The sequence below is a fragment of the Cryptotermes secundus genome, unplaced genomic scaffold (assembly GCF_002891405.2).
Source record: "Cryptotermes secundus unplaced genomic scaffold, Csec_1.0 scaffold209, whole genome shotgun sequence".
NCBI lineage: Eukaryota > Metazoa > Arthropoda > Insecta > Blattodea > Kalotermitidae > Cryptotermes > Cryptotermes secundus.
In genome coordinates, this window is record NW_019727789.1 from 2,350,751 (window position 1) to 2,374,254 (window position 23,504).

A 23,504-nucleotide genomic window follows, 5' to 3' on the forward strand; every position below is an offset into this window, starting at 1 on the left:
TACTAACTGTATTTAAATCTTTATGCAGAAATTATGAAATTAACTTTCCTGTTGTAGTGATTCAACATTATTTTTGATAATAATTACAACGTTCTGTGAGGAAATTTTACAAATACTACCCACATCATAACTTTGTTTCAGAATTAACTTAAAAACACTAAATTTTCTCAGCCGATTGCACAAGAATTCCAGCTGCTTGGATACTGGATAACCAGTTTACTATATATTATGCATATGCACAGCATTTGAAAGACAACCAGTTTTTATTATAAATTGTAATTTATAAACATTAATTTTTTCCAAATTTCAGAGCTGTGATAAAAATGCTCAAGAAAAATGAATTCAGTTAGCACATCAAGTAGTGATCATTATAATATAACGATGTTCATTAATCAGGACTGAAGATATTTTATCACTAGGATCAGTATATTGAATATTCACCAACCCTGCCATATACAGCAGCAACGGAACTTTCTGTCTCACAATTAATGGAATCTATTTCTATCCTTTTAATGGTACAGTGAAATCCTGATTTTGTGGAAACTTCCGTATTCTACTCCCAGTCAGAGCTTAATGTAAATAATGCACGATTTTCCCATATTTACTGAACTGTAACAAATTTTCCACCTGTCAGAACTGATATTTTTTGTTAATGGGACTGTGATCAAAGCAACTGCCTGCACCCTGTGGGGCACACGGCCAGCAGACTGCTTCATATTGGAATTTCTCTGAAGGAGACTTTTGCTACAAGCACAGAAAAATGATAAATAATTTTAACTACTTAAGAGATATATTCTTTCAGTCTTTGAGAATAAAGATTCAGTAACAAAGCAAAGCAAGTCTAATCATATATGTGGGACAGTAGAAAGATAAACATCAAGGCAAAGAAATATGGATTAAATTTAATAAAACTATGGCTATCCTAACATTAACATACAGCTCTGAAGTATGGATACTATAACAAAAACAGAAACCAAGAAATGTATTGGGATATATATTAAAAGATCAAATGAGAAATAAAGTTATTAAAAATTAACTGTATGACAATTCAGAACAGAAGATCAAAGAGGAACTATCATACTGAAAAGACGGAATCAGTGCATATTTCTACACAGTTAATGGACCATACACTTATGAGAAAAATGTCCATTAGAAACGCAAAATTATGCTGGAAGCATCAACTGATACATCAGAGAAGTGAAACAGACTGAGAGATCCAAACCCTGAGGCTGCAGATCTTATTTTATCGTAATTACATACAGTAAGTATCGCAAGATGTAATTTCATGTAATTCTGCTTAACCCCCTCTAGTGGAAACCTCAGTTTTGTTTAAGTAAAGCAATTTCCCCAGATATTACCATCAAATACAGAATTCACCATATATGCTTAAAATAAGGGCCATGTTGTATTATAATATAAAATACATGTGGCATAGAACACAAGTGGGTTCTTATGTTATAATAAACTGCTTTGTATAAAATTCATCAGATGTAGCAATTAACCATAGTTCATCCTGCAAAGTAAGTTAGCAAACTTCACATCCCACCTCATGCTCCACAGCATTAAGCTGACTGCCCACTTTTATTTATGGCCAAGATTATGGAAGGTGGGGCTATACCTGTCCCTTACATGTCATCATGCCATGACATCCATTCATGGGACAATTGTACCTACTTAATCGCTATATTTATGTATAGTAGCTGAAAAAACTTGCATCGCACGAGGGTAAATCTTGTGACTTTTAAACAAAAACAAAATATGTTTCATCCAATTTCATGATCATCCTTTCTTGTCAAAATAAATACCGAAAGTAATAAATAGCATAACAAAATTAACAACCATCTCATATTCAAATCCAGATTTAAAACATTCATTCTGCTCATTCATGGCAATGACATTCAACTAGAACATTTCAAGAACAATAGATGATGTTGGCTACCTTCCTGGATGTGATGCCATGTAGTCTGGTACATGTTCACAAAGGTTTTGGAGGATTACACTTCTTCCATCTTCAGGGTAGAAGAATTCTTGTGAACATTTACCAAATTACTTGGCATCACATCCCAAAAGACTTCAAAGTCACCACTGTGAGAACCTCAAATTTAACAGAAAAAAGAATGCCATAAATGTATCAATCCAATGTCACTTCCTACAGGAGTACAGCTTTAGTTTTATGGCTCAAACAAGACTGATTCCTTGGCACTGCAGTATCAGAGGGTGCAAAACACCAGTCCCTGATGATGGAAATAGATGTACATGGAACTCTGGTGAAAGGACAGTTTATCAGGAGAAACCCAAGTAGTTACAGAAAAATTTCTGTCGATATAAATTTGTCCATTGGCAATCCTATCTGGACTGCCTTTGGATTTAATGTTGACCCTGTAGGAGAGAAATTTTCTTGAATTATGGCAACAATTATAAGGAGGTATAATACAGAAAATCAACAATCTGACCAGATAATAATTTTTACTTCTTCATGTATGATGGGGTACCCAAAAGAAACCGAACTAATTTTTTTGTGGGCAGAGCTTTTGTAGTACCGCGTTTTGCCGCTATGAGCACATAGAGCTAACATTCCTGAGTCGATAAGCCGACTACCGTTGCTTCAGAAGGTAAGGACTAGTTTCGGCAGAGTTTATAGTGACAACTGTTTTGTGTGATCGTCGTTTTTGCAATGGCCCGAACACATGAAAATGTTGAAAAAATTCGTGAAATCATCAAGGAAGATCGACGACGGACCATTGAAGAAATTGTGGAGCTGTCGGGAGTGACTTGGAGCTCAGTTCAGCGAATTTTGACAGAAGATTTGGGAATGAAAAGGGTGGCTGCGAAATTCGTGCCACGACTGCTGACTGCTGAACAAAAACAAGGTCGCGTGGAAGCATGCTGTGCTTTGAAAGAAGAGTCCCGAAATGATCAAAACTTTTTTTCAGCGTTTTGCTGATGTTGCTGAGGTGAAGGAAAAAAACGACGGAGGCGCTGTCAAGCATCTCAAAAGACGAATTTAGACAATGTTTTGAAAAATGGAATAAAAGACTAGACAAGTGTATTAGTGTAAGTGGAGAGTACTTTGAAGGAGATTGAAGGTTTGTGCTTAAAATTTGAATAAACAAGTTTAAAAAAAATAAGTTCGGTTTCTTTTGGGTACCCCCTCGTATACTGACGTTTTTTAAAATAGCCATGCTAACAACAAATTTAATTATTCAATCAGAGAAGAATGCTGGTATAGCACAAATACTGAAAAACTTTCTTTATTATACCTTCCTACAAATAAATTTAGAGTATTACACATTGATTCTGACATGAAGATTTGCTCTTTCAATTTGTTTGTGATTAATTTGTGTTTGTTGTTATTGCATGATCCTCACATTGCAGCATGTTTGGAAGTGAGCATGCAACTTTGCTGAGAATTAAACAAGCATGGGGCTTAAAAGAAATACCGACATACACTGAGCCATAACTTCATCCTTACACAAAACAGGGTGACAGATTAATATGACTGGGATATACCAGCTTTTCTTTTTTGCCAATGTAGGAAAAAATACACAATTATGAACTGTAACTGATACAAATTACAACATGCTCTATTTACACCCACTAAATGTATATTGTACGCCATGGTTGATACACAACAGTTGACCAGTCTTCAAATACAGTCTTAACACACTGGCAATGGACTACCCTGTTTAACAGTTCTATAGCCAGTAGATCAGCTACATAAATTAACACTTTTATGCAAGACTTTTCCTTATCTTTTTTGCAATCTCTTAAAGTTTTTAAATAGCACACAGCAGATCATTTAAATCAAATCACATGCTTTTACACTGAACATACTCAATGTTCCCTGTCCCCAGGACAGGTGAGTACCAAACCACCTGTTCACCAATGTGTTAAGACCACTGAGCTATTAGGTATCAGAGCAGTCTGAACATTGTAACTCAGTAGTACTACTTTAAATCAAATTGTAGTTGGCTGTAAAACAGAATTTATAAAATGATACAAAATAATGAAAAGCACCGAGTACCACATACAAGGTCACAACATCCGCATTAATATTATTTAAACTATAATCAAGTCTTCACTCAAAGAACCTCATGTGGTCCCCAATCAAATTTCTAAGAACTCTACTCCACAGATAAAAATTCTAGTAGTCTGAACACAATATTAAAACCAGTTATGATTTAGTATAAAATGCCACTTTGTACACATTTTCTTAAATTAATATAATTGAAATAAATTATTTTCTCTTGTACCTATACGGTCAGGGTTGCTAAGTCAAGGAAGTTATGATGTATTGATCGTAAAACCTGGAATCAAGAAACACAAAATTCAGAGAGAATTTCAGTGAGTAAACTTCCTTGAACATGGCAACTTGGAAGACACAAACAGGAAAAGGAAATAATGGTAAAACATGTTAGGAAATAAGCTGTATCAAAGGGATTGGATTAATCTGGTTCATGTGGACAGTGGGGTTGAATCTTCAGATTACAACACTAGAAAATGAGGCCACAAATAACACACATGGCTGAGATTAACTGAAATGACCACAGGTACAGAGAGAATAATGAAGGCTATATAACAAAATCTTTTAAATAAATATTACTGAAATCAGGATTATAAAGGTTTATTCATATGCAAAACGATAAAATACCAAAGGCAGTTTCAGGTATGAATGACCAAATGGAAGATCAAGAACAATACACTTCAGCCAAGCATGGAGGAACATTTTAAAGAACATAGAGGGAAGACATGTCAAAAATACTTTGCAAAGCTGGAACCCACAAAAAGGAAAATATCTGTTGGTGGTCACGTTCATTTTTTGAATTGATGTACCATCAACTGACATATACTGCCTGGTATGAGGAAGTCTTGCAATTATCTGATCCTGCATTCAAGGAGTAATACCGGTTGTCAGAATAAGGGTTCAGACAATCCAAACACCACAGCTGAGTTGTCAATACTACTGTTCTGTATATGCTTTGAAGCTTTCACAGTGACTGTATGCAATTAGAAAAACACTAATTCACACTTTTTATTAAAGAGATAAAATATGAACTAAATAATAAGAAAGTATTATTCTTATTATTATAGCACTTGTCCATAATGCAACAATATTTTTAACATATAAAAGACATCTAAAATATGTTTCTCACTAAAAGTGTAACTTTAATACTTTATGATGTTGTAAAAATCATAAAATGTCATTAAGACACTAAAAGTATAACTTATACACTAAAAGTGATTATCAGATTACTAAACTGTCTCTAGTTTTATGTATGTTTTTTCTCAGTTAGTGTATATAAGTTATACTTGTAGTGTCTTAATAACATTTTATGATTTTAAAAAATATTGTAAAGTATTAAAGTTACACTTTCAGTGAGAAACATATTTTAGATGTCTTTTATATGTTAAAAATATTGTTGCATTATGGACAAGTGCTATAATAAGAAGGATAATGCCTCAATGGAACGGGAGGCTGAAATACTATAATAAGCAAGTAGTCAGTTGATTATTTTTGGACTGGGTTCACTGTTTTAGCATTAATTCTGAATTGAATCAGATCAACAGGAGAAGGAGAAAGCAATAACACAGCAAGGGTTCACAGGCACCACAAAGGAAAATGATACGAGGTGTTTGCAATAAGGAGGGAATAACAAAGGTTATCTTTCCATTTATATATCATTTAACAACATTCTTATTAGCTCAGATAATTAGCATAAAATAACAGGATTATAAATGATAATGAGATAGAGAAGAATATGAAAGTGATTATGGCCTAATATGAGATACATTCCCCTGCATTTGCTGAATATACTGAAGAAAATCATGGAATATGTCAGTCAGGAAATTTGGTCTTTGGGCCAAATTTTAAGCTCAGGTCCCTTGCATATAGAGCAAAGGTGTCACTGAATTAACATAATTTGGTTTAATTTTATCTTATGAAACGGACTTATAAACTGCTGCACCAGTACTGACTTTGATGATTAGTTGAACATATGATACTTTATCAGCAGCAGGAATTAAATGACTATAAGGTGTGATTTGGAGGGAAATAGTCATGATCTCTGTCATACATCATTCCAATATTTTCCTGGAGGGACTGAGGAAAACTATAAAACAATATGGTAAGCACACAAATCCTTAATTCTTAACATACAAACTTTTAACAAATATACTATTCTGCAAAAACATTATGACATCTTGTCCACTATAATATAATTATAAACTTAGGTGCCGAATGAACTACTTGCCCAAGAGCACATATCAAGAAATATATAAAGTGATTTCCTTAATTCCCTTCACATGGTGCAAAATATATTTGGCAAACACAACTTTTTATTGTTATGTAGTTCAAGACATCTATTGCCAACCAAAATTGACAGAAAATACTGAGACTTACCACATACAAAACCTTAAATTATGCTGTACTCACAACACTTTTATTTGCTACATGTCACATGTAGATACGACGCGTGTGCAAACATTCGCTCACTGATATAACATTCACTTCTTTTAATGGCACAGTCGAGAACATATGTTGTGGCAGCGAAGTCTATACTCAAACCACCTTTACAACCGCTGCGCTGGAAACTGCAACTCAACTGTACATTCCTGTTTCCTGAATGAGAGATATTATTTATATTATTTTTCATTACATTCCCAATGTTATAATCACACATCACAGTTCTCCTTGCACAATTACTGTGCCCACAAATAGCAACATGTTTCTTTCATAAAAGTTGAACTCTGCCTTCAATCCCCATATACTGTGTTTACAATATCTCCAGGGGGTCATCAACATTAGATAGTGATTTAGATCATTATGTCATCACTTGGAAGTTACTAGACTCCATTCCCAAAACTTGATTAATGGATATCTCATTGAACACACAGGACTTCTCTTCTGTAAGGCTGCTGACTTCTGATGTACCCTCAAAGTTGTTCCAAACATAGAACAGCTGAGGAAATAATGTTATGTAACATTATGTATTTGCAAGAATACAGATCCTATGAGGGCTATTTGGAAAGTAACCTCCAGTGAGCTGTTTACAAAACAAGCAATAAGAAATAAAAAGATTATATACAGCAGTATGTACATACTTAAGCTACTGCTCAACGTAGTCACCGCTGGAATTGAGGCACTTGTTTTATCAGAGAATAAGGTTTCTATGCCTGTGTCAAAAAAGTCTACCTGTGAGTAAAGCCACGTTTTGACACCTCCAATCAACTCCTCATTATTCTTGAAGCACTGTGGTCCCAACGAGTTATTCAGATAGGTAAACAGGTGATGGTCACTCAGAGTGAAATCAGGGCTGTAAGAAGGGTGGTCAAACAACTCCCAGCTGAAATGCTCCAGAAGTGCTTGAGTGCAAGCAGCTGTATAGCACTACACTGTATGTCAGCATTCCACACCTTTTGTACTGAATGGCCCTACATATCTTTTTTTCTAAGCGTTTCACAATACAAAACGTGGCTAAGGTCACAGGTGGCAGACTTATTTGAAACAGGCATATACAAAACTTATTCCTTGATATCACAAGTGCCTCAGTTCCAGTGGTGACTATGTTGAGAAGTAGCTTAAGTGTGTAAAACAGGTAGAAGGTAAAGCTATCTCTGTAACAGGCCATGGAGGCCCATAGAGTTGTGAGACATTGAGGCTCCCGTATTTTCTAGACAACTGGCTCACAGATTCACTCACCAGACACATTGGTTTCAATGACCTCAGGTGAATAGTGACAGATGAAATTAGAAACAGTCACACCTGCGTCACCAGGTTGGTAAGTTTGTCCATTGCTTGCTGCAACTGAACTCTTCTCTCTGCCTCTTCATTTAGTTTAGCAGTCAAATCTGTAACCATCTTCATAAATTTTTCCTCTTGAGCTTCCAACATCTGTTCAAGTTTTGATACCTATAAATATATACATTCTACATTAAAAAATCATAACCATCAATATTAATTCAAAGGCATGATGTCCACTGAAATTTCAACAGGTAACTGTCAAAAACAGTGGCAAAAATATCTAACCTCAATTATATCAAATGTTTTAGAAAAGACAGCTAGCTACACTTACATTACGATACTAAATTTAAGAGAGTAAGAATATACACTTAGTGGTGATGCTATCTAGAGGAAATATCTAAAGGATCCAATGATAGTAAATTAAATGTAGTAAAAAAAAGAACTAGTAACAAGAGGAAACGTTTTGGCAAAGAACACCTATAAATACAAACTCTGCCTAAAACACCCAACCTCTCACTTTCTTAAATTGGCAACAGCCCATCATGATGGCCATTAATTCACCACTAAACTATAAAGGTACATTTCTTCCTGTGACAAACAACAAACTAACAAAATCCGTGGCCTATAGTCTGCAAGTTAACTATACCAACCGAGCGACCGCCGCTTGTCGGCAAAGTTAGTGCCATCTTCAGCGGATAGAGGGTGTCACATGGTCAGCGCAACAGATCCCCACGGCCGTTAATTGGAGTTTTCTTGACCGTTCTTTCAGTGACAAACTGACCAAATGTTGCAACTGATGGTAGAGTGATATGACCCTCTCAGCCAAAATAAACACTGACAAGACACTTAATACATTTCACTCATAGCTATTATTTCAACATTACCACCATACACTACACTTTCTCCCACTCATATTTCACACTCTACTTTTGCAATATGTACCCAAAGGGTTGCATCCATACAAAATAGGCTAACAACACCCATGCAAAAACAATCAACAAATTTACAGAATATACAACCAAAATTTATTTAAAGACTTGAAAAGGTTTTCAGCAAACTTCCTTATTTGTCATGAATCCAGCTGCTGGCTGCATGAGAAGTAACCGGGTTTAAGTGAAATTATGATATCAAAGGGTTAGTTAATACATCTTTCCTATAATCATACTATTGTTACCTTGTCTTTGAGCTCTGAGAACTGTCTGTATGTAACAGAAGATCCACCTGCAAGCCCTGGACTACGAGCTGATGGACTTGCAAGGAGGTCTGGATCTGAGAGTGAAGACGGACTTGTAGAATCTGCTGTTTGTTTAGATAATAAAGTGGCTAGTACTGGGCTAGTAGATGAACTTGTGCTGTTTGCTGTCCTTACTGATGGACTGACAGCTTCTTGCTTCTGCTGCTGTGTAAGCACCAAGGAGTTAGTTGATGAACCTGAGAGTGGTCTGGAACGAGCCTGGCTCACTTCAGCCAAAAGATGAGCAGGATCAGGTGGACTTGCTGAAGACAATGGCCTTGTTTGCACATTAACTCTAGATGAAGGGTTGTGGAACATTGACTGGGGTCTGGAGGGATGCATTCTCATGGTTACACTTGCTGGTGTTTGTTTAGATTCAGGACCTGGGAACAATTAAAATTATAAGCATTAGGTCATACATAATTTTTTAGTGCAGAGAAATTGACATAACAAATAGATTATTTTAAGCTGTTAACAGAACCATTGGTTAGTGAGCTCATTTTAAATTTAAGAAATCGCTACCCTATAATGAAGATGCCAGTGTTTGGGAAACCATCATTTGAGATACATCAAACTATGAGTAATGTGTACAATTCATTCTACTGCAACTGTTTCACAGAGAACTTTCAAAGCAACAAGAGTTAAACTAAACGTAAGCATCCTTGCTTAAGTGTCCCTATGAACGTGAAAAGTCTTTAGACAAACAGCTACACTTACACTATTTTGCAATTATTTAAAAAAATAGATAAAAAGTAAAAAAGGTAAAGCCATCCCTGTAACAGGCCGTGAAGGCCCATAGGGTTGTCAGACCTTACGCGCCAGCCGCGCTTTACTCCCCAGGAAAATTATTTAATTAATTCCTGGTACTAATTACTGTTAGAGGCTGAGTCGACCCCAGGGCCATAGTGCGGCTGGAAGGATTAGGCCAATTGAAAAAAATCCAATGACCTCATCAGGATTTGAACCCACGACCTTCCCACCTTGTAGCATAGCCCTTGAACCAACTACGCTACCGTGTACATAAGCCTCTCAAAATATTTCTTTCATACATACATCATTGATCTTAACAGACATATTTTATTCCATATTTTTAAGTAATGCAGCAAAGGTAACATGATAACACTTTCTATGACATAATTGTTCAAAATACTCAAAATAAATATATTATGTTTTACAATGATAAAAATAAATGCCATATACTGCTCTCTTTCATTTTTACAGTTATTACACATTCCTTGCAAGATGTACACAAAACTAATACCATGTGTCTGTCTGTCTACTCGTTTCAACTAAAGAACTGCTGGACAGATTTAAACTTCTTTATTTTCAACAGTTAGTAATAACAACATGGCACAAATCTGTCACATGTGAGTGACACTAGTACTACTCCCAAAATCCAGTAACCATTCAGCAATGACAGAAACCAGAGCAATCAGACTTGTTGTTAATGGCTTCTTCAAAGCTGCTCAGAACAGCTGGATGAATTCAAAGTGCCAAAGTGCAACAAATGTGCATGAAAACTCAGTGTACTCAGGTACGGACGGTATTGTCACGTGTATTAGCGACTTGGAGGTGGGGTTTGGATTGGTGTATCGATTTAGATTTACTGGATATTCCGAGTCATAATTACAATTAATTATAACACTTTCAAGAATACTGTAACTATAACACATTAAATAACGTCTTCAACACTTCAACTATTCAGCCGCCTTCTGAATCCTCTTCAATCGACGGCTTCTCAGCTGTGAATGCATAACTCTACTCATCTGTCAACTGCTCTACTTGGTCTACTTGCTATAAGTCTTATGTTACAACCAACGGTAAGTCAGCCAGTCTGTCCATTTGGGGCTTACGATCAGATTTTATTACTATCACACAGTTGCGGCTTTGTTGATTTCGGGTGCTCTCTCTGATGAGAGGACATGTCTGTCATTTACAATTGCTGTTGGCTCTTGCCAGCACAGTCATTCTTGGGTCTGAGTCCCACGGGATTCACAACCATATTTTACTGTCTCAGATTCAGGACTTCTCTTTTAGTCACCCCCTATGATTCGCAGGGCTACAGAGGAGGTGTTCAACCCCACCTCCTCATGGGATTACTTGTTCTGGTCTGGTCTGACCTCTCTCCATAGCTTCAGGAGAACTGAATAGAGAACATTGCCTCTAAGGGTTCCAGTTGTGTGTTTGTCTTTTAAGAAGTTGTTACAATGGATATGCCTTTGTCCCAAATCTGCTGCAGAAATATGTTTCAACAAGCCACTGCCTGGTAATGTCTGTCTTTACTAATTCCACCAGTCACGCTTTGAGGTGTCACGTCATAGTAGGTTTCCAGTCTGTTACTTCATGAAAACATGGTTACCATCAATTACAATTACGTTGTAATGAAGTAACCACTGCCACAGATCTTTACAGAAAAATTAAACCAAATTTATTCTGGTTGGTAAATATAAACACACTATCACATAGGGTAAAACTGTGCTATTACAACATGACCAAACACAATAGTGTCATCCATGAGAAATACAATGGCATCATGCATTTATAGAAAGATAACAGCACTTCAACCAACGAACATTGCAATCCTTAAGTAGTTGTAACACATCCACTTGCTTTCCCAGGCACAACACAGCAAACCAATTCATGAGCTGTACAAGTTATCTATTTGGAGCTTATCTTGAATAAACAATCCACCAGATCTCTGTATCAACTACCTTGGGAAACAGAATGTAATACCAGGAAACAAATGTTTACATTCATAACTAAATAAGAAACAAAAAAGTGATAATGGGATTGATATATCAGTTAAGAAATATATTTTACCATCAAAGTACAGTCTGATTCAGCAAACCAGATGAGCTGAACAATTCATAATTTCACACATTTGCCAAAATACAGAATTTAAATACAGAAAATGTTTAAGTACTGCATTATGTAGGAACACAGTGAGAATGAAGATAAAGACCCATTTCCTCAACTTCAGAAGCACAAAGAAGACAGCAGTCAGTTTGAAACTTCGACTATTTTAGTCCCCTCCTATACCTCAGGCAGCTTCTGTATAGAGGCAATGCTGGCCCCACAGTTTTCTGGGTGTTGTGGTAAACAGACGACAACTGCCAATATCCTTGCTGAATTCTGACCATCTATCATTACCCTGTGCTTTACCCAGCTATGGACACTTATCAATCAAGTTAGAATCAGCGTGAATTATATGATGATTACAATTAGAAATGAAATAATTGTGACCAAATTTTAAGTAATTAAATGTGGATTATTATTATTCTTATAAAAAAAAGATTAATGAAAAAGTACCACAAAATATCTCTAAAACTGATTTTCTATTATAAGATATAAATAAAATAAAAACTGAATGAATTTATGTGGTAAATTTGAGAAATGTGATCTCCAATAATGGGTATTTTCATCAGTAACCATTTAATGAAATGAAAAACTTAACAAGTTATCATCGTATGTACTCAATGTGTGACCCACAAATTTTAACCAAAAAACAACTGAACATATGAGAAATTGCAATTATGATAATGGCAAATGTGTAGTGTGATGTTGATCAGCAGAATATCATATACTGATTTGGGGTCAAAAGGGACCCATGATACACAGTTAATGAACTAAGTTAGAAGCTACAGATTGGTCAGATAGGGTTCATAAAATCACCCATTATTACAGAATTTAATGTGGGATACAAATAAAATACACATAGACAGCATGCATAATTCTATATCACTGCATCTCTTTGAACACCAGCACAGAAATTAAACACTAATATAACACTACCATATTTTTGTCTTCCATATAAAGAAATGGAGCTGAATCCCACATTACAATAACCACAAAGGAAGGCATGGAAGGTACTTGCCACAAGAGAAACAGAGGCACTGTTGAACTAGGACTTCAAACCAGGTCAAAGCCTGCTATATTTTAGTCATACAAGCTAACATAAAATCAATACAACACATGGTGAGTCATAAAAATAAAAAGTTCTTTACCATATATGTTTGTATAATTACAGATATACTGTGGTGTGGTTTGGATTAAGCTTTTAAATAATTCCTCATGAAAAATTAATGATGGAAAGAAATATAAATTTTTTTGTTGGTTATAGCAAGGGTATTCAAAATACAACAAACAAAACATGTATTAAAATACTGATTTGTATAAAGAAATTAATATAAAACATTAAACAAGGATTGTATGTAATAAAATTAAGACTCCAGACTTGTCACCAAATGGAGGTGGTTTTCATGCACCATTTTTGGCACTTCAAGAATAAAAAAATGCACTTCTTAGTTCTGCCAAGTCTGTTCAGCTGACTGTCCACACGTAACAACTATAGAACCCCAGAATAAGACTTCATGAAATCAGACACTGTGTACTTTTACTTAAATCTGACAATACATTTCAAATTTGGTTAAAACTGCAGAGAAATAGTGGACATTTTATATGAAGATCTATATGTGTTTCCATGTGCATCTTGGTCATAACTACAAATTTATCAGAGCACAAAATGTTTCAAACAAAAATTGCATAGAAAAATAAAAAATTTATACATATCGTACACTTTTCTGTACTGCTTATGTTTTTGAGATCAACAAAAATGATCTGGCACATACCAGAACTGTTACACTATGTGTACATCTCCCAACTTGCTTTCAGTACTTCTTGATGGGCCTTTCAAAGTTACCATGGCAGTATATATAAAAAAAAACAAGTTCCCACTTTACTTTACCCTATCAGGCAATCCACTGTTTCAGACCTTCCCTGCCTCCTATAATAAGGTTGTGGGGATAGATATTATGAAAATTCAGGAACAATTTGAAGATAGGTTTCCACTGAACAGGGATATTTTATCACATATCATTTAGAACTGTGAAATTTAAGAACATGATAAGGGCCTATTACAGCATGCACCAGAACATGCAGTACTGAAACTCGCGCATCTTGAATGGGCATGTGTGTTTGTCGATGGGGCATAGTTCCAGCCGCATGTGTTCCCAGTAGTGAAAAGGAAGTTGTGTTGTGCAGTTGTTGGAAATGGGACTCAGGATGGAGGAAGAAGTATTCACACTTGAGTATTATTTCTGCTTATATGGAAGTAGTCGTGAAGGGGGACCAAGTTTGAAAGAGGTGAATGAACAATTCCAAGAGAGATTTAATAAGACAGCACCAAGTAACAGTTTTGCTGTCTATTGTTATGAAATTTCGCCGTTCTGGTAGTATACTGTGTCAACGGAAGGGGAAGTCTGGTCGACCAGTAACTCTTTCGACAAAAGAGAATCACGCATGTGTTCTTCAGCAGGTTCTGCATTCACCCCGACGAAGTCTATGATGAACGGCCTTGAAACTGAATGTTAGCGATACATCCGTTCGCCGATTGTTTAAGGACATAGGTGGATTTCCGTACCGGATTGGACAATGCTTGACAGTCAGATATGCGAGCCAGGATGGTGTATTGTGGAACATTTTGGCCAAGGTGTACAAGGATCCAGATTTCTTGAGGAATCTTACACCACCTGATGCCTACTTGTGGGGAATGTTAAAGGAAAGTGTGTTCAACTGCGAAGATCTGCCAAGAACTGTGCCTGCATTACATGAGCAAATCGTCTCCTTTTGCAGGAGTCTGCAGCAATCTTTGTTCCAGGATATGATTGAGAATCTGCATGAACAATGTGAACACTGTCTACAGCGAGGCAGTGCACACTTTGAAAACTTACATTATGCATACCGTGGTAAATGAACACGCTAATAGTGTGTATGTATAAACTCACAGATGACAACAAGGAAACACTGTTCGTCTTTTCATTTCAGTACTGAATATTTTGGCGCATACTGTATATAACATATGACAAATAGCCTATTATGTCCTATGGAACAGAAACTTGGATAAGAACTAGGAAAGATGTAAGCAAGCAACTGAGATGAAGTTTCTATGCGTAATTAATAAACAACCAAGGCAAGGCGTAACTGGAAACCAGGGCATCAAGTAAAATCTAAATATGCACATGCTATAAGAAACAATTTGAGGTTTTCATGGGAGAAAAGATTCATACTGTGGTCTTCTGGGTTATGACACAATGTAGTATGGTAGGAAGGTACAAGCATTTTTTGAAAAACATACTGAATTCTTCTCAAGGAATGGAGTCAGTATGTTACAAAACACTGGTACCAACCTACATGGTGTCATAACCCAAAAGAAGAGGCCAGAAATACAACACTACAAGCAAAATTTGTGAAATTAAGGATAAACTTGCATAGACATTTGTCACACATAGACAACTACAAGATTCATTTCAGAGCATAAAGATGTAAAATGAAAAAGACCCTATACAAAGAAGAGACCAAAAAAGTGAAGAAAAGAGATAGCATGGAAAGACTGAACAGAGATGCAAGAGCAATCATTATGCAAGGGTAGAGAAAAACATAGATTTCATCACAACAACACAACTCACCCTGGAGAAGACAACTGATAATACCAATAATGGCAATGGTGGTGAAGATGATGACGATGATCGTGGAGTATCATAACCCACTGGGAACTACACCATAATATTAGTAGTATTCATACATCAAACTTACCCTTCTTAAATGCAACTTACTTGGGTCCGGTTTCATTTTAGGCACTTTCTTTTCAGACTGCTCTGAAGGGCTCTGTCCGAGCACTGAGGCTGCAGAATTAAATCCTGATGTCTTCTTGGCCTGGTTTAATTTCAGTTCTTCTACCCATGGAGCCTTCCCTCTCTCCCAGGCACGCCCTCTACTTCTTTCTACTCCCTCATCCTCCCCTTCTTCCTCAACATGGTTGTCTTGAGGAGTGTGTCCCATTTCTGCACTTCCATTCATTAAGCCAGTGTTCTGAGAATCCTGGATGTAAATATTACGTATGTTATAAGAAATATGCAATAACATAAATACAGGATATTGTCTTGGTAAGTAATGCTGCTTCACAGCCTGCGAAATATCCTTCAATCTGTGAAAGGAACTACAGGTAGGTAGTTTCAGTGTCCATTACTGCAGAGTATTACCACAACAGTGTCTGAATGGAAAGAAGGGGAACAGTAGTGAGACAGCAGCACTTTCTGATGAACCTACTTTCAGGAATTGGCATCAAACACTGAGAATCATCATCAGCAGCAGCAGCAAAACAGCCCATTTTGAGCGACAGTCTTCCTTAGAAGATTCTGCCAGACTTTTCTACTAAATTAAACCATCTGGTTTTCACTTCTTTTGATTTCATAATAATAATAATAATAATTTTTTTTTACAGAGCAAGGTCATCAGCCTTGCATCTAATCCCCAACCTATAGGACCAGGTCTCTGCCTTAAAATTCCCCAGTGACAGGGTGGCCCAGTTATACCCCCAGGCAGTGGGTTCCTTTTTGGTTGCCTTCTATAACTTATACGGGTACAGCATAGGTATTCTTAACCCACATCCACAAGGGGTCAAACACTGAGAATGACAAGAATAAATTCTTGAACACAGAGTAAGTGATCTAAACATAGAGTAAAACCTACTTGGTCCCCTGCATCTAAAATAATTCTTCCCTGAGTACTAAACAGTTATTCAGCTAATCAAGAAATACCCTTTTATGGAACCATGAAGTTCATCACCATGTCACAAAAGCACTCCACTCTATTATATCCCGAACCATTTGAACCTACTTATCTCCACTCTGCATTACTGTAAAGTTCATGTTAATATTGTGACATGTTGCGCAACGGAGAAGCCCCCCCCCTCCAGCAGTGACGCGGCGGGTGAGTCAGCGCTCCGTCACCCCCCTCCGCATGGTGACGTAACGCGCAACGCGCGGTGATGTAATTCGGTGTGAGGTAACAGCGTTGCTAGGCTATACGCAGACACTGTTACGTGGCATGCAACAACGCTGTTGACACAGGCAACAGGCAACAGCGAACGAAATACAAGTCAGCTGAGCAGTAAGCGTGAGTTAGTTGTAATGTGGCAGTCGCTGAGTTCAGTTGTAGTTGGGTTAAAGTGTAGCCGTCCCCAGAGACAGTTAGTGTGTGATCAACAGTTATCAGTTCCGAGTTAGTTCCGAGCAAGCCTACGAGTGAGTTAAAGTGTATCAGCGGCCGAAGACGGTTCTCCAGTCAGCAGTGAAGAAGTAAAAGTGTGATAATCAGTGACAGTTCGTGATAACCGAGTAATAATCGGGAGTGTGTGATACAGTTGCACTTGCATACCTCCCGCGTACTGTAAACGTGTAGACTACTGAAGACAGAGTGAACTGATTTGCGAATAGGGTTATAAATCGTGAAACCCCGCAAAGAGTGTAAACAGATTATTGCGATTAGGGTTATAAAGTGTGAAACCCCGCAACTGTGTGATAATTAATTGTAGCCATTACTTGTAGGTTGTTTAATAAACAAATTAACAATCCCTATGGCATATTCAGTAACAAAACTACATTTGGTGTCAGAAGTGGGATTTGGACTTACACACGTGATCAACAAGAATCGAACTCAAGACACGTGACAATATTATCCTCCCATCTATATCTACTCATAGTACCCAAAGTAGTTTCTTCCCTAAAAATTTTACAACCAAAATCCTATATGGACTTGTCATTTGTACAACTTGTATTACATGCCCTGCATAGTTCATCCTTGATTTCCCTGTCTGAGCAATATTAGCTACTAGGAGATAGGGGAAAAATGGAAAGGCTCAGGTGACATGGGTAGAAGAAGAACAAAATTATTTACAACTGTCACAGAACAGATGGGGGTAAAAGGCATATAATAGAGGGAATGGGCCACCACAGTGGAGGAGGCCAAGGCCCTCTGAGGATCACAGAGCCAAAAATTACATCAGTAATAACATTAGCTGAAGAACAGGCTATGAAGCTCCTCACTATGTAATTTTCTTCATGACTATCTTATTTGTATTTTCGTAAGTATACAGTAGGCCTAACCTACAAGGAGTGTGTTATTTTATATCTTAAGGAAGTCGATTTGTATTTTCACAAGTGTTATTTATATCTTACATAAGTTGTTTGTATTTTTGTAAGTGTACAGTAGGCCTAACCTACAAGAAGTGTGTTATTTTATATCTTTAGTAAGTTGATTTGTACTACTGCAAGTGTACCAGTGGGCCTAACCTAAAATAAGTGTATCATTGTATATAGTGGGCTTTAAAAGATTTGTGCCAGCATATACTCTTGTAAGTCCTAATCACAAATTAGACTCTCTAAATATATCTGTTAGTTAGTACTGAATTATAAGTTAACATAAGTGGTAATAATGGCCACAAGGGGTAACGACTTATCAGGTAAATGTGGGGCCTGCAGAAGGAAGGTTAGCCAGGGGACAGGTTGTGAGGACTGTGGCCTGTGGTTTCATTGGGAGTGTTCTGGCACCAATAGTGATTTGGCCATATTACCTTGGTACTGCAACTCCTGTGTGCAAGCCAAGGTAATAAAGAAACAAGAGGAGACTATCTTGAGTTTGAAAAGGGAGCTGGAACTTGCAAGAACTGAGATTGACCTCTTAAAAGGGGAATTAAATTTAGTAGATAATTGTCCTGAAGAATTTAGGACTGTGTCCAACTCCCGAAGAAAACTTAAAAAAGTTCCTTCTTCACTAGATTTTAAGTTTGCTTTAACCAATCGATTTGAACCTCTAGCTATGCTAGAGCCTCAGACTGATGGTGACGCTATAGATCAGCCTGTGTTAGAGGCTAAGCCTAAGCGTAAGATTCTAGTGCTGGGTAGCAGTCATGGTAGGGGTATCGGGCAGAGGCTACAGAAAGCAATGGGAGATGCATATGCTGTGACCAGCATATTCAAGCCCAATGCTGATCTGAGCAATGTCACTGGGGACATTGGAAAATTGTGCAAAGGTTTTAGTAAGGAAGATCAGGTAGTTATAGTTGGGGGGCCAGGTAACAGTTTGGAGAGAAACCTCAATTATCAAATTGAGAAAGATTTAAGTGACATTGCCCAGAAAACTAGTCACACCAATGTGAGGTTTGTTGGTCTTTTCTGGCGACATGACAAGCCATGGATTAACAGGTGTGTAAGGGAGATTAATCTTCGGCTTGAGCGTTCGCTTGTGGAGGTCGGCGCGGCCCACATTGATGCGATTGATGTCTCTTCAATATTGAGGAGCGAACATACTGTCCATGGTTTGCATCTTAATCCTCGAGGCAAGGACAAGCTGACGCGACTCATTGCAGAGAGCATTAAGGGCAGACACATTCCAGTTGTCATGGGTGTTCAGAATCATTTTTTAGGATAAAGAGTGCAAGTAAAGTTTATCAAGTAAAAGAAATTGCAAAAGAAACTAATCTTTCAGACAATAATGTTAGTGAACCAATAGAAATCGGAAAAGGTAATTGCAGTCTACTAAATTCAGTGAATAATAAAGTACTAAGAATATTCCATCAGAATATAAGAGGATTGAGAAACAAAACAAATGAACTAATAAGCTCCATGAATTCAAATCTTCCACACATACTGTGCCTTACTGAACATCACATGAAACAGCTGGAATTAGAACATCTTCACTTAGAAAATTATAATTTAGGTGCTAGATACTGTAGGAAAACACTGGAGAAAGGAGGAGTGAGTATTTTTGTACATGAAAACCTAAAATTTACTAAAATAAATTTAGAAGATTATTGCAAAGACCAGGATCTGGAAGCATGTGCTCTAAAGTTAGACTCTCCTTTTTCTAATATTTGTATACTGACTTTATATAGAGCCCCATCTGGAAACTTCGATCACTTTATAAATAGATTAGAAACCATCCTAAATGTACTGCATAGTTCAAAAGTTGAATTTATAATTTGTGGTGATATAAATATAAACTATCTCATCGACAGTAATAGGAAACTAAATTTAGACTCTTTGTTATCATCTTACAATCTCTCCAGTACTGTTAACTTTCCCACAAGAGTTCAAAATAATTCTAGTTCAGCGATAGATAATATATTCATTGATAACTCAAAATTAAGAGACTATACTGTAGGACCCTTTATAAATGGCTTATCCGATCATGATGCTCAACTCATAGAAATAAATAATATTGACCTTCAGCCCAGTAATCAACAATATCAAACAGTAAGGAAAATCAACAAGCATACGATGGCAGATTTTGTCACAAAATTAAGTAATGAATCATGGGACAATGTATTTGACAGCAATAATATTGATTCTAAATTTAATTGCTTTCTGAACACATACTTGAGGATCTTTTATTCAAGCTTTCCCTTAAAAATAGTCAAAAATGAAAATAAAAACAAATCCACCTGGATAACAATTGGAATAAAAACTTCATGTAAACACAAAAGACAACTATATTTGGCCAGTAGGGACAGTAATGATCCAAGACTAAAAAGTCACTACAAAATGTACTGTAAAATTTTGTCAAAAGTCATTAAAGAAGCCAAACAGAATAACTATAACAGCCAAATTCTAAAATCAAACAATAAAATTAAAACCACCTGGGATATTGTGAAAGTTGAATCAGGAAAGAAATCTGTTAATGAAGACGTACAAAGTTTGAATATTGAAGGGAAGTCCACTAACAATCCACAAGCTATCGCAAGTGCATTTAATGAATATTTCCTTTCATTAGCTGAGAAAACATATTCCAATAACAACAATACTAATAATAATAATAATAATAATAATAATAATAATAATAATAATAATAATCCAATATACTATCTGTCTCGTGCCTTTAACAATTCATTTCCAAATATCAATCTCAAATTCTCAACAAGGAAGGAAATTGAAAACATTATTAAATCCCTTAAGCCCAAAAATTCACATGGATATGATGAAATCTCTACCAAATTACTTAAAGCAAGCTCTGTTTACATCAGTTCACCCTTGAATCATCTATGTAATAAATCTTTATCATCAGGTACTTTTCCTCAACGCTTAAAATACGCTGTAATGAAACCACTTTTTAAAAAAGGAGAGAGAAAATGCATCTCTAATTACAGACCAATATCCATATTGACTTCATTCTCAAAAGTCTTTGAAAAAGTTATGTATAATAGACTACTTGAACACTTAAATTCTAACAACATATTAGTCAAAGAGCAATTTGGATTTAGGAAAGACCTAACAACAGAAAAAGCAACCTATGAACTAACTAACGATATTTTAAGTGCTCTCAATGACAGATTAATTGTGGGAGGGATTTTCTGTGATCTAGCAAAAGCTTTCGATTGTGTTAATCATGATATCTTACTATCGAAATTAAATTTCTATGGAATAACTGGCAAAGCTAATGAATGGATCAAATCATACCTCAAAAACAGGTATCAAAGAGTTGAAATAAATAATAAAAACTCCAGTCATAATGCATTTTCAAACTGGGGAATTATAAAGCACGGTGTTCCACAAGGATCAATTTTAGGTCCCTTACTTTTTCTTCTCTACATAAATGATCTATCTAAAACCATCAACAATAAATCTAAACCAATTCTATATGCAGATGACACTAGTATAATATTTAAGAACTCTAAATTTGACAACTTTAAAAATGACATAAATATTGTATTTGAAGCCTTAAACAGATGGTTCGAAGCCAATTTACTCTCATTAAATTTTGATAAAACCCATTACATATCATTCACAACTAAAAACAACCACCAAATTGATCTGGACATCAGTTATGCCAACAAATTAATCTGTAAAGTACTTGATACAAAATTCCTTGGAATACATGTAGACAGTACACTGTCTTGGAAAATACATATTGAACAAATTATACCTAAATTAAATGCAGCTTGCTATGCGATGAGATCAATTAAGCCTTTTATGTCACAGGAAACATTGAAGATGGTTTACCATGCCTACTTTCATTCTATTATGAACTATGGATTAATATTTTGGGGGAACTCTTCACATAGTGTAATAATTTTTAAAATACAAAAGAATATTGTGACATGTTGACCCCTACCTCCCCTGCTGCACGTAGCGGTAACGTAGCGCTCACGTAATAGGCGAGTAATCACCCTACATCCTGGTAGCTATGTAACGCACAGTGACGTCACGAGCGGAGCCGACGTTAGCCGAGTCCCTGCAACCTTGAAGCTATGCAAAGCGAGTAAACAGCGGTGACGTCACCGAGGGATATCGCGGTTGCTAGGCAGCAGTCAACAACTCCGGACAGCGTGGCTAGCAATACAGCACCTGACGACAATTGTCCGATCAAGGCTACATAAGGAGCAGCGAAGGCTATTCACAGTCAGTCAGTGAGTCCTGGAGCTACCTCCGAGTCAGTCCTCGAGCTACCTCCGAGTTAGTTCCGAGTTAGCCAGCAACCAGTCAGTTGTATTGTGGCATTTGGAGTGTACTATTTGTGATACTGCAGATAGCAGTAATCGTAAATCTGTAATTTGGGTGATTGTAAGTGCGAATGTGAAATAAAATTCGCTACATCAAATATCAAAGCCTTTTATGTCACAGGAAACATTGAAGATGGTTTACCATGCCTACTTTCATTCTATTATGAACTATGGATTAATATTTTGGGGGAACTCTTCACATAGTGTAATAATTTTTAAAATACAAAAGAATATTGTGACATGTTGACCCCTACCTCCCCTGCTGCACGTAGCGGTAACGTAGCGCTCACGTAATAGGCGAGTAATCACCCCACATCCTGGTAGCTATGCAACGCGCAGTGACGTCACGAGCGGAGCCGACGTTAGCCGAGTCCCCGCAACCTTGAAGCTATGCAAAGCGAGTAAACAGCGGTGACGTCACCGAGGGATATCGCGGTTGCTAGGCAGCAGTCAACAACTCCGGACAGCGTGGCTAGCAACACGGCACCTGACGACAATTGTCCGATCAAGGCTACATAAGGAGCAGCGAAGGCTATTCACAGTCAGTCAGTGAGTCCTGGAGCTACCTCCGAGTCAGTCCTCGAGCTACCTCCGAGTTAGTTCCGAGTTAGCCAGCAACCAGTCAGTTGTATTGTGGCATTTGGAGTGTACTATTTGTGATACTGCAGATAGCAGTAATCGTAAATCTGTAATTTGGGTGATTGTAAGTGCGAATGTGAAATAAAATTCGCTACATCAAATACGGCGTGGAGTTATTTGTCGCGATATACGCCCGATACGTGACAACTGGTGTCAGAAGTTGGATTTGAACTTACTCACGTGACCAACGAGCTTCGAACTCAAGACACGTTGCATTGGTGTCAGAAGTGTTACGAACTTAAACACGCCACAAATTGAATTTTTGTGCATCGAATATTTCACTGCTACAAAATGGAGATGCAGCAGATAATTGAAATGCTAGCAAAGGTGGAGGCCAATAGGAGGGAAGACAGAGATTTCCTGGCCAAATTAGACACTGATATGAAAACCCATCAAGAACAGATGAGGGCAAATCAAGTAAAAACAGATGCCGACCGATTGCGGATGGAAGACAGAATGGAGGCCAATAGAAAAAAAGACAGAGAAGATTTCCTGGCGAGATTAGAATTCAATCAAGAAAAGGCAGATAGCATGCTGACGAAATTAGACGCCGACTT

The 23,504-nt window shown here is 36.9% G+C and overlaps 1 protein-coding gene across 3 annotated transcripts in view; it reads right to left on the minus strand.

Moving 5' to 3' along the window:
• Nucleotides 1-5,404: 5,404 nt before the first annotated feature.
• The window catches only part of LOC111864990 (CD2-associated protein), a 45,061-nt gene continuing 26,961 nt past the window's right edge, over nucleotides 5,405-23,504 (minus strand). For 2 of the 3 annotated variants that reach the window (XM_023852659.2, XM_023852656.2), the window contains exons 10-13: nucleotides 15,587-15,851; nucleotides 8,916-9,358; nucleotides 7,700-7,909; nucleotides 5,405-6,619 (exon numbers count right to left, since the gene is read on the minus strand). In XM_023852659.2, coding sequence (XP_023708427.1) covers nucleotides 7,757-7,909; nucleotides 8,916-9,358; nucleotides 15,587-15,851 — 861 coding nt within the window. In that variant the 3' untranslated portion in view covers nucleotides 5,405-6,619; nucleotides 7,700-7,756. Of the gene's footprint in view, nucleotides 6,620-7,650; nucleotides 7,910-8,915; nucleotides 9,359-15,586; nucleotides 15,852-23,504 lie in introns of those variants that run through there. The other variant, XM_023852658.2, reaches the window with a different exon arrangement.